General features: G+C 43.9%; 1 protein-coding gene across 1 annotated transcript in view; it reads right to left on the bottom strand.

The window, feature by feature from the left end:
- Positions 1–1,187: 1,187 nt before the first annotated feature.
- CRLF3 (cytokine receptor like factor 3) overlaps positions 1,188–11,828 on the bottom strand; it is a 60,972-nt gene continuing 50,331 nt past the window's right edge. The window contains exons 6-8 of the mRNA XM_033959818.1: positions 9,838–9,970; positions 7,398–7,510; positions 1,188–1,474 (exon numbers count right to left, since the gene is read on the bottom strand). Of these exons, the coding sequence (XP_033815709.1) occupies positions 1,218–1,474; positions 7,398–7,510; positions 9,838–9,970 (503 nt within the window). The 3' untranslated portion in view covers positions 1,188–1,217. The remainder of the gene's footprint in view (positions 1,475–7,397; positions 7,511–9,837; positions 9,971–11,828) is intronic.

Raw genomic sequence — 11,828 nt, 5'->3', positions numbered from 1 at the left:
AGTACAATTTTTTTTAATATATATATTTAACACTGCTGTGGCTGTCAATATACTGCTTCAGCATTATTAGTCTGTACTAGAGAATGATACGGAGGGTAAAAAAGTTATCACCGTCCCCATCCCCATAAGCCTCGAATAGTTATGATTTTATACTGAACTTATTTTATTAAAGTATAAAAAGAGACTATTTCTGTACAATTGTCATTTTATAAACACAAATAATATAGAGCAAGGATCAACAAAACCCCTGTCTCCCTTCCCTTTCACAAATATCCCCTCCACTATTGTGAAAACTGATCAAACCAAATTACTATAGAATTCTATATAGAAAAATCAAGCGAACAAAATACTTCAGTCACACATGGCAGGAATAGTGTTAGGGGAGAGCAACTAGGGAGAGAGAGAGAGAGCCCTAAGCCAGCTGAAAGCTAAAGAAGCACAGCCTGGGCTTTGCAGTCCCCAGTTATGTCTAATACCAGCTCTAGCAGGATACATACTTCAAATCTTAAATATTCTAATCACAAAATATAAAATAAAAAATTTGTTTCTACCTTTTGTTGTCTGGTAATTTTATTCTTCAAATCACATTGGTCTTTTGGGTTCCTTCTGTCTTCATCGTGGCATGGCTGGCTCCTGAAAGTAAAATAGGTGCAAGGGGAACTGGGGAGGAGATACCAAGTCTGACATGGGCGCAATTTTTTCACCACAGGAGCAAGACTTTTCACCGCTTCCACCGGGCAGTGAAGGATTTTATCCCCCATTCCTGGGGTAAACCAGTTGCAAATGTCCCCATTACTGCGGTAAACGGTCCCCGTGTCATTCTCTAGTCTGTACCAGGGGCACAGGAGTGTTTGCTTCTGTGTGATAGGGGTTTTTTTCCCCCCATGACCAGCTGCAAATACCCATCACCAACCCAGGAGCAGGCCTAGTGGGAAAAGTAAATCCTCTCACTACAGTCTTAAGTTTAGCTGCTAAAAAAAAGATCAAATCTATATTACAGCAGACTTATCTCTTTAAGGACATTATAAGCAAACTATTAAAGAAGAAAAAAAAGCAGTACTATTGTCCCTCATCTCATTTATCTGCTCAGTACAAAAAACCAAATGGTACCTGGTACAATATAAGGATGGTTGAAAGTTCCATCCTGAAGAGTTTACCACCTGTACAGTATTTCTTAAATACATTGATGTTCTTCCTAACAAATTAATACTTTAATTTTAGAATACTAGCACTTTCCATCCAGAATTGGTGAATGAACATCCAAAGTAGAGTTTGTCAGATAACTGATTAAGTACCCAGTCAAACACAACTTCTCTATTGTTGGACCCCACAGTGACTCTGAGTTTGGCACCTCCTCCGTCGCTGTTAAGAGCGGGGCCTAGACACACCGCTTCTACATCAAAAGTGACTGTGGATCCTGCAGAAACAGGAGGCAGTTGGTTGGTCATCTCTTTTCCGTTTACAAATACTGCACCTGCAAGAATCCGGGTAGATAAAATGACGTGAAGCAATGCGAGCAGTTGTCCCCACTGATAAACATAATAGCACAGATTACTGTCACCAAAGTTGCAAATCGATCACGTATGTTACAAATAGCTGGACCTTTACTTTGGAACTTGGTTCCAGATTCTATCTGTCTGACCGCTCATTTTTTGGCATTTCAGAAAAGTTTGAAAACCTTTCCTCCCCCCCCGACTTGCCTTTTCAAATATGGTTACTTTGTAATCTTCTAATTGCTTGGCTTTTTATTTTAAGGCATATTTTTAAGGGGTGGGTGGAAGGGTTGGGGTTTGATTTTTACAGAGATTAATGTAGGAAAGGTTATTGAAGGAACCTATATATTTATGTTTTTCTTGATTAGTTATTTGGGTGAGTGGGTGGAAGGGAGTAAAAATGATTGTTCATGTATTTCTGAATGATGAATGTGATTTTTCTAACAAAATTATTCTATGTACAATTGTTTATTGCACGTTGATAGTTTCGAAAATCAAAGATTTTTTTAAAAAAATTTTTTTATTGTATGCTGCTATTTTAATAATCTGTTATGTTTTGTTATGTATGTATCGTTGTTATCTGCATAGATCAGTGGTTCCCAAATCCTGTCCTGGGAGACCCCCCAGCCAGTCAGGTTTTCAAGATATCCCTAATGAATATGCATGAGAGAGATTTGCATACCTGTCACTTCCATTATATGCAAATCTCTCTCATGCATATTCATTAGGGATATCTTGAAAACCTGACTGGCTGGGGGGTCCCCCAGGACAGGTTTGGGAACCACTGGCATAGATGATTGATATTGCGGGCTACAAGTGTATTAAATAAATACAAGTTTCAACCTCAACTTGTGGTAGTGCTTAATTCAACTTTCCAAGCTGTGCTTTTTAGAAGTTTTTTTTTTTAAAAATCTTTATTTATTTTCCTTTCAATCAACAAGTATGCAATTTTATAAAATATACTATACAAAATCACTTGTACAATCTTAACCATAAATCTTAAATACTGTGAAATATCCCTCCCCCCTCCCATCCCACCCTATATCAACAAAATTCAATCATTTAAATACTATACCCTTTCTCATTATAAATTTCAAGCATTTAAAGGTGTCTAATCATTTAAATATACCATTAATGGCCCCCATATCTTTTTAAAATTCTTATAATTCCCATTCTGCAAAGCAAGAACTCTCTCCATATTATATATATAACATACTGAATCTTTTTAGAAGTTTCTAGTAGAGAATGACACGGTGACAAAATTCATCACCGTTCCCTTCCCCGTGGATAACCGCGGGAAATACCGTATTTTCACGCAAATAACACGCACCCGTATAAAACGCGCACACGTGTATAGCGCGCAGAAATCACGATGATAAGCACAAAAACTTTGGTATAACGCGCTCACGATTATACCGCGCATGCTGCCCGACTCTCCGTTCACCCCCCCTGACTTCCGTGCACTGCCCCGCCTCTCCGTGCGCTGTCCCGACTCTCCGTTCACCCCCCTGACTTCCGTGCACTGCCCTGACTTTCCGTGCGCTGTCCCGACTCTCCGTTCACCCCCCCTGACTTCCGTGCACTGCCCCGCCTCTCCGTGCGCTGTCCCGACTCTCCGTTCACCCCCCCCTGACTTCCATGCACTGCCCTGACTTTCCGTGCGCTGTCCCGACTCTCCCTTCACCCCCCCTGACTTCCGTGCACTGCCCTGACTTTCCGTGCGCTGTCCCGACTCTCCGTTCACCCCCCTGACTTCCGTGCACTGCCCCGCCTCTCCGTGCGCTGTCCCGACTCTCCGTTCCCCCCCCCCCCGACGTCCGATTCATCTCCCCCCCCCCCCGGCAGGACCATTCGCACCCCCACCCCGAAGGACCGCCGACTCCCCGACAATATCGGGCCAGGAGGGAGCCCAAACCCTCCTGGCCAGGGCGACCCCCTACCCCCACCCCGCACTACATTACGGGCAGGAGGGATCCCAGGCCCTCCTGCCCTCGACGCAAACCCCCCTCCCCCCCAACGACCGCCCCCCCCAAGAACCTCCGACCGCCCCCCCAGCCGACCCGCGACCCCCCTGGCGACCCCCACGACCCCCCCACCCCCCTTCCCCGTACCTTTGGTAGTTGGCCGGACAGACGGGAGCCAAACCCGCCTGTCCGGCAGGCAGCCAACGAAGGAATGAGGCCGGATTGGCCCATCCGTCCTAAAGCTCCGCCTACTGGTGGGGCCTAAGGCGCGTGGGCCAATCAGAATAGGCCCTGGAGCCTTAGGTCCCACCTGGGGGCGCGGCCTGAGGCACATGGGCCCAACCCGACCATGTGCCTCAGGCCGCGCCCCCAGGTGGGACCTAAGGCTCCAGGGCCTATTCTGATTGGCCCACGCGCCTTAGGCCCCACCAGTAGGCGGAGCTTTAGGACGGATGGGCCAATCCGGCCTCATTCCTTCGTTGGCTGCCTGCCGGACAGGCGGGTTTGGCTCCCGTCTGTCCGGCCAACTTCCAAAGGTACGGGGAAGGGGGGTGGGGGGGTCGTGGGGGTCGGCCAGGGGGGTCGCGGGTCGGCTGGGGGGGCGGTCGGAGGTTCTTGGGGGGGGACGGTCGTTGGGGGGGAGGGGGGTTTGCGTCGAGGGCAGGAGGGCCTGGGATCCCTCCTGCCCGTAATGTAGTGCGGGGTGGGGTTAGGGGGTCGCCGTGGCCAGGAGGGTTTGGGCTCCCTTCTGGCCCGATATTGTCGGGAAGTCGGCGGTCCTTCGGGGTGGGGGTGCGAGTGGTCCTGCCGGGGGGGGGGATGTATCGGACATCGGGGAGTCGGCCGGGCAAGAGGGCTTGGGCTCCCTCTTGCTCCGATCGTGGATGCGGGTGCGGGTGGGAGCGCGTGCGAGTGGTCGTTCGGGGTGGGGGTGCGAGTGGTCCTGCTGGGGGGGTGAATCGGGCGTCGGGCGGGGTGGAAACTATGTTTTAAAACTTTCGTATACCGCGCTCACGCATATAACGCGCGAGGGGTATGCGCGGTAGGTAAAAACGCGTATAACGCGCGCGTTATATGCGTGAAAATACGGTAATCCCATGTCATTTTCTAGTGTCTATTTCAGCCTTGGTACACCAGCATTCTTCAAAGCAAAGCTTGCGGGTCAGTGGTTGTGCCCAATTATACTCTGATTCTTCCCTCTCTCCTTAAAGAATGACATGAAGATGGTTTCCCGCGGTTATCCGCGGGGACGGGAACGGTGATGAATTTTGTCACCGTGTCATTCTCTAGTTTCTAGTACTGCTTAAAGTGTCATAGCTGGGCTTTTTCTGAAGGCTCAGTACAGCATTATACTTCACAATAATCATTTTAAAATTCTTCTGGAATGTGATCTAGAAGAATGGTTCTTAAGCTTTTTTGTGTGTATGTTGCAAAAAAATCAGCTCTCCCCCCCCACCCCGGCAAATATCTTGATTTCATAGAGGCAAGTAGTATATATGTTACTCTCCAACTAGGGTGACAAATCAGGATTTTGCCGCTATTTCTCTACATACAGCAAAATTTCTGTGGTACTCCATTGAGGATCTCTGCTCTAGGAGGTGCAATATCACTATTGTCCTAGTTAGATTTATATAGCAAAAACCCCAAGACAAAACATCCTTAAAAGACACCAAAATATAAGTTGGGCGTGCCCTAGGGCATTGCACATTGTTTGCACTTGACTTGCACTTTAAAGCACACAGGAGCACCGAGATGATGGTGTGCGGCTGGCAGTGAGTGGTAATCTCTGCTCAGTGTTTGCTGGCTTTGCTATTCTAAGCACTAGAGCTGCTCTTTGAGACGTTCTTTAAAGCTTTCAAACTCACGGTGAGGGTGCTCCTTATCTTAAAAATTTAGATCTGAGGTTTATATATTTTTGGTGGAGTCTAGGGAGTTAGCTTTCCTGCAATGCCCTTGGGCACGCCCAACTTATATTTTAGTGTCTAGTTAGATTTATGCCATCATATAATACAACAGAACTTTGCATCAACATTTTGTCTTAGCCACCAGCCACCTAAAACACACTGCAATTTAGTACTGATAAAGCTGGACTATACATCCTGTCTCGAATAGCAACTAACACCAAGAACCTATTTATAATAGCAAACATGTTGTGTTAGAGCAATTTGCTAACTTCACAGCATGGACCTGATGTACCAGGGCCATGGTGTGAGAAGCAAATTTTGGGTTACTGGAGTTGGTGAAAATGTGCCTACTCTTGACTCTTTATGGCATAGTGGTTACAGCCACAGGTCAGCACCTTGAGGTTGTGGGTTCAAACCTTATGCAAGTCACTTAATCCTTCACAAGTACATTAGACAGATTGTGAGCTCACAGGGACCTGGGTGGGTGTAGTCTCATAACTGCAAAAAATTTGGTATACAAGTCCCAATCCCTTTCCCTTATTTCACAGATGAAAATTTGATTAACCCATTTTTTTTTTCAGGATATGTTTTGCTGTTAGAACATATTTTGATATCAATCCCTTTGACGTATGAGGTAATTATATGTGGAACATTGCTGCAAATTAAGCCTCCCATGGAGCGCTACAAATGCAGGCTTTTCCTAATTATGACAGGGATAGCTATGCAAATGATAACCCGCAATTGGAAAAATTGCGACCACCTCAACTTTCCTTTTTGGTGAGGCAGTTTATGTTTAGGTTACAAATATGAAAAGATGAATGCTGATATGTTGGGGCATAGCAATTTTTTTAATTTGGTGTGGGGCCCGTTGACATCTTTTGTTACTTCAACATAGTTGTGTTTTATTTTATTTTTGTTTATTTTTATACATATCCAGGATGGGGTGGGGGTGGGGATATCTTTTTGGTTTATTTCTTGATTAAATTGTTGGATGGGAGGGGGAAATTTTTCTTCTGCATTGTTATTGGTGGAATTTAAGTGCTTACGTTGATTATTAATGTCTGTATAATTCCTGGAACTTTGTATTAGTTTTGAAAATTAATAAAGATTTATAAAAAAACAAACAAAATATTAATATCATAAAATATGTTACATAGTGAAAGTGGCACCTTCCCAGTCTGTCTAATCCAATCAATCCTCAAATAGTTATTTTATACTGAAATCATTTTATTAAAGTATAAAAAGAAACAATATTCTGTACAATTGTCATTTTATAAATCACAAATACAGAACAAGAATCAACACAACCCCTGTCTCTCCGATGACACCTAACAACAACATTAAGGATTTGCCATTCGTGTTTTGTGTGTGTGACTGAGGTAAAGATAAATAAAAATCCCAACAAAGCCACACCTTGCCTATACTACACTACTTATATAGATATTTAAATAAAGGAGTCCAAGTCAAAGGTTTTATGTACCGACTCTACAGCCCTTGTGATGTACTCAGCCTTTTCCCCTACAGACATCAAGAAAAAAAAAAAAAAGACAGGCTTTTTGCTTCCTTTGACCCATAACCCACCTGCCCTTCAATCTTTTTAATTTATACTGATAAACCGGTGACAGGTCAAAAATGTGCGACGTCAAAGGCACGCTGACAACCCAGCACAGACAACTGAGCGCAAGGCGGAAGCGCGCCGAAGAAAAACAGTATTTTAAAGGGCTCCGATAGGGTGTGTGGGGGGGGAACCCCCCCCCACACACACTTTATTTAACAGAGATCGCGCCGGCGTTGTGGGGGGTTTAGGGGGTTGTAACCCCCCCACATTATACTGAAAACTTCACTTTTTCTCTAAAAAAGAGGGAAAAAGTTAAGTCATACTCAATAAAATTTCCACTGGTTGATTTGGACATCTCACTTGCCTTCTCTGCTCGTGTGCTATATTTCAAGGCAAGGTCTCTCTTTCCGTTTAACTGCAGGACACTAAAAGATCACTGTCCCCCCCCCAAAAAAAAAAACCTGACATTTTCTCTTACCATTTGTACTTATGCACACTGCTTTATCCCTCTGTAAAGATTCATGTCCATTCTGCTGTTCCACACAAACTCCTAAACTGTCCTGTTTATCTGACTGTCCGATTGATTCAATTCTAGAAAGAAAGAAAAATGAAGTTTTATCCTTTTGATGCAAAACTAGGTGTATTTCAATTGCTCGCTTACACAAGCAAGTGCTGCTAATAAGGACTCCTGAGGAAGGCATAGTTTACTGAAACAACAGACCGTCAGGTCCCTTCTTGTGGCACTATTTGTAATGGCTGGGATTGTTTCAACAAACTTTCACACATCCAGCTACTTTGTGGATATTTCAAAGGACTTCTACATTGTCTTTCTTCATGAGACCTAAAGTAGAGAATGACACGGGGGGACAAATCTTTCCCCGCAGGAACTCAATTTCCCTGTCCCCATGAGTATTGTCGCTGTCCCATTCCTGTAAGCTCTGCCTTAACCACACAAGCCTCAAAACACTTACGATTTTAAAGTTTTTCAGGCTTGTGCAGATGAGGACAAAGCTTGCAGGAATGGGGCAGGACAGGAAAAGAACTCTCCGGGATGGGAAAATGGGTTCCAAGGGGGAAACATTTGTCCCTGTGTCATTCTCTAACTTAAAGCATCTAATCACGGGACTTTCAGCACTGTGCCGGTATCCTCAGAGGCAGTTTGGACAAATAATTTAAGAAGGGGAGGGGGTGAGGGTTTAATTGATCAGTTAAAAACAATTTTTTGGCTCGTGAGGGCTAAGAAATCCTCAAACCTTCCCTTACCATAGTTACAACCACACCACACATTTCTTTTCTGTGCTCAACCATTTAAAAAGGCAGTGTTTTCTTCCACTTGCCCTTCAAACAACTTTTTGTAGACCCTCTGATACCAGATTTTCTGAATTAATTTTGGTACTGTCAAACTAGTGTTATTAGCAAAAAAAGAACATTTCCTATTTAGCAAACAGAAGTTAGAAAGTTCAATTTTTAGTATTTCTGAAAGTTTGGACCAGGGGATTAATGAAGGGTTGTGTTAAATACTGGGTAAAGATAATAGGACGAAAGGTCCCCAAGTAGTCTAAAATTGCATTTTTTTTAATTGTAAACTGTCATCTGTATGTTGCAGCACCCCCAAAATGGCCAAAGTTTCAGCTTCATAAAACCACAATCATACTCTGTTTACACTTCTCCCTCTGTATTCGCAGGGGTTAGGGGCAGAGCTGGCCAGCAAATAAGGAAAATTTGCGAATACCTGGTGGTCTAGCAGTGACGCGGGGTACGAGCGATTTCCTACACTCCTACCCCGTGCAGAGCCATGCTCTGCTGTGCACCCGTGCTGCGAGTTCCTGTGGTCTCACGAGTCTACAACGGGAACTCACAGCAAGGCTCTGCATGGGGCAGGAGTGTAGGAAGATCGCTCTTGTCCCGCTAGACCACCATGCATGAAGTTGCCACCGGAGCTGCGTCCACGGCGAGGGTTGTGCTCCTGGGGTGGTGCTCTCCTCCGATCGTCCCCTCCTCCTCGCCCTGATCCGAATCCCGGGGCCGGTTCTGGTTGATGTGGGCTGCCTCTAAGTGATTCTCTAAGGGGGGGGGGGGGGGCGGGCAAAAAAAATAAAATCACAAATAGTCAAAACCGTAATCACTGAAACCGTGAATAGGGAGGGAGAAGTGTATAGCAGCAATCATCATGTTGGCAGGTAAGAATGACACAGTTATGCGAACAGAGGGAAGGAAACAGCAAAATGCAAGAAATCACATATCAGAGTGCATAGGACAAAAGATAATTTGACAAATCTGTCTTGATTCACTTGAAATGTGGTTACCATTAAATTGTACAGGAAGCGTATTTTGCACGAGACTACCATTTGACCCCTGACGCAGACATAGGCTGCATTGGGTCCCTCAAAGACGGCTTCCTTTACTTCGAGCCTCCATCTTCTTTGTCCCATTTGTGGCCACTGCACTCTGATTTCTGTAACACACATGGTTACGTGCACAAATCGTACTTATGGTATAAATTCTAAATTTTGTATGTAGCCTTTTGGAATTCTAGGCCGAGGGTCAATTATTGTTACAAGACCACCAAAAACACCTCCCACACATAGCTTCAATGATGTGTCTTAGTGCCAACATTAACTATTACACTGCTGCCACAAGTTTACTGTGTCCACTTCAACACCACAAGACAGGGTCTGACAGTTGAATACCCTAGCAAAAAAAAAAGAAAGAAGTGGTCCAACTTATAACTAGACAGATTACAAGTCTCTTTCCAAAACACAAGCTTAATTGTGCATCACAACTAAAGAAGATGCAAGATGAGAAAAGAGAGCTTTGCATGGGTGTAGGAGGCTGGATATTATTGCTACCTGCACTGAAACAAGGAACATGTAATCAGCAGGTTTGAATCCATCATATCTCATGCCTTGAGTACTTGCCTGAATGTTAAGGTCTGCCCACAGTAGTATGTGGGAGCTTTGGAGTAGAGAACCCCACAGTAGGGAGAGTCATTTCGAAGTGCTATGTTTCTTCGGCTGCTCAGGCTGTACCCTTCCAAGCCAATGGTCCATTCTATAAAAAAATATATATATATATATATAAATCCAATTTTTAAACATAACAGCAAAACTCATGCTTAGACTTAAAAAAAAAAAATTGTCACTAGACAAAGGTTACTGAAAATCTTGCTCAAAATACAAAAATATTAAGGATATATTTGAACAGAGAACAAGATCAGATTGGAGTCAAAAGTTAACATAGTAAATGACGGCAGATAAAGACCCGAGTGGTCCATCCAGTCTGCCCAACCACACATGCTCCATAAATTATTTATTTAGTTTAAATGGTCCTCTTTCTTAGATATTTCTGGGCCAGAAACCCAGAGAGCCCTGCCCAGCAGTATGCTTAGGTTCCATCTACTGGAGTCTCCATCAAAGCTCACTCCAGCTTTTCTTAACCATCGAACCCTCCCCAGCCCGTACTCAACTGAATGTTCATATACGGGACATAGGCAGCGCAAGCCTGCCCAGTACTGGCCTTAGTTCCTTCAATGTACACCCATTATTTTCTGATTAGAGATCCTCTGTGTTCATCCTGGATAGACAAACGTCAGTAGAGGCTTCCATTGTGTAGCACTTAAACTGAGTCAAGCTTTCAGCATGTATCTTAGCCACCTCTCAACAGGTAAGAAGCCCCTCTCATATTTTGGGGGTTATGAGACTAGAGTATGCCTCAAAAGAAAGGAATTCATAAGGCTGAGCAAAAGGAGAACCTAAGACTAGCCATACTGGACCTGTTTCCACAGTGGCCAATCCAGGTCACACGTACCTGGCAGAATCCCAATAGTAGCAACATTCCAGAGCTGTGATTGTGATGTCATAATGCCTCCTTCCACCACTGCTTAAGAACCAACGTCATCAGTGATGTCACAATGGCTCAATTGTCCTCTACTTGGCTCACATAAGAACATTAGAGAAGCCATACTAGGTCAGACCAATGGTCCATGCAGCCTAGTATCCTGTTTCCACAGTGGACAATCCAGGTCACAAGTACCTGGTAGAAACCCAAATAGTAGCGACATTCCATGCTACCGCTTCCAGGGCAAGTATTGGTTTCCCCATGTCTGTTTCAATAGCAGACTATGGACTTTTCCTCCAGGAACTTGTCCTTCATACAGCATCATAACCAGTGATCTCAGCACACCGATTAACTCATACTATTCCAGCTTTCTCAACATTCAACGAGAAAGACTAAAGGACATATTATTCCTCGTTATATTATGCATGTGCAGTAAGGGCTGGCCAAGCATTTTCCTACAACAGAGACCAATATCTTAAACAGAAAGAGAGCCTAAGGCAACACCATCATTCAAACCACTTTAATCCGCCCTACCCATGAAAGGCTTAATCTATTCCATGATTCCAACTCTTGCTTAATCCTGCTAAAAAGTGGTCCGTAATTCAAAGCATACAAACTGGAATGCTCTTGACCTCGGTGTTTCTAAAACGAGGAGCAAGGTGTTACAGTTAGTACAAAATGCAGCACAACATAGGAGTCGTAAGGATGAGATGTCAATAATTCAGTCACGGGTGTAAAGTTCAAAGTTCACTTTATTGATAGTAGCACTATGAGGACTCGAAGACTCGACCCTGACAGAGTTTCGACATCTAGGCCTTTGTCAAGAGTCTATTGAGCCATGATAAGTTAAAAACAATAATAAAAATAATATGAAACTAATAAAATTATATCTAATAAAAGTACATCAAGCAAAGAAAATATATTTATGATTAGAGATTAAAAAAAAAGATTTGACATCGATATGTGAACATTTCTTAAGAAAGAACTGAATATGTTACTATGTGTCCTAATTTTTTCACAGTTCACTTAATCTTCGGGTTGAAAAAGCAAGAACATGTCAGCCCTTATTACC

This window comes from Geotrypetes seraphini, chromosome 10, assembly GCF_902459505.1.
Source record: "Geotrypetes seraphini chromosome 10, aGeoSer1.1, whole genome shotgun sequence".
In the NCBI taxonomy this organism is placed as follows: Eukaryota; Metazoa; Chordata; class Amphibia; order Gymnophiona; family Dermophiidae; genus Geotrypetes; species Geotrypetes seraphini.
Note: the sequence above shows the minus strand (reverse complement) of the source record. Positions and strands in the feature narration are given on the sequence as shown.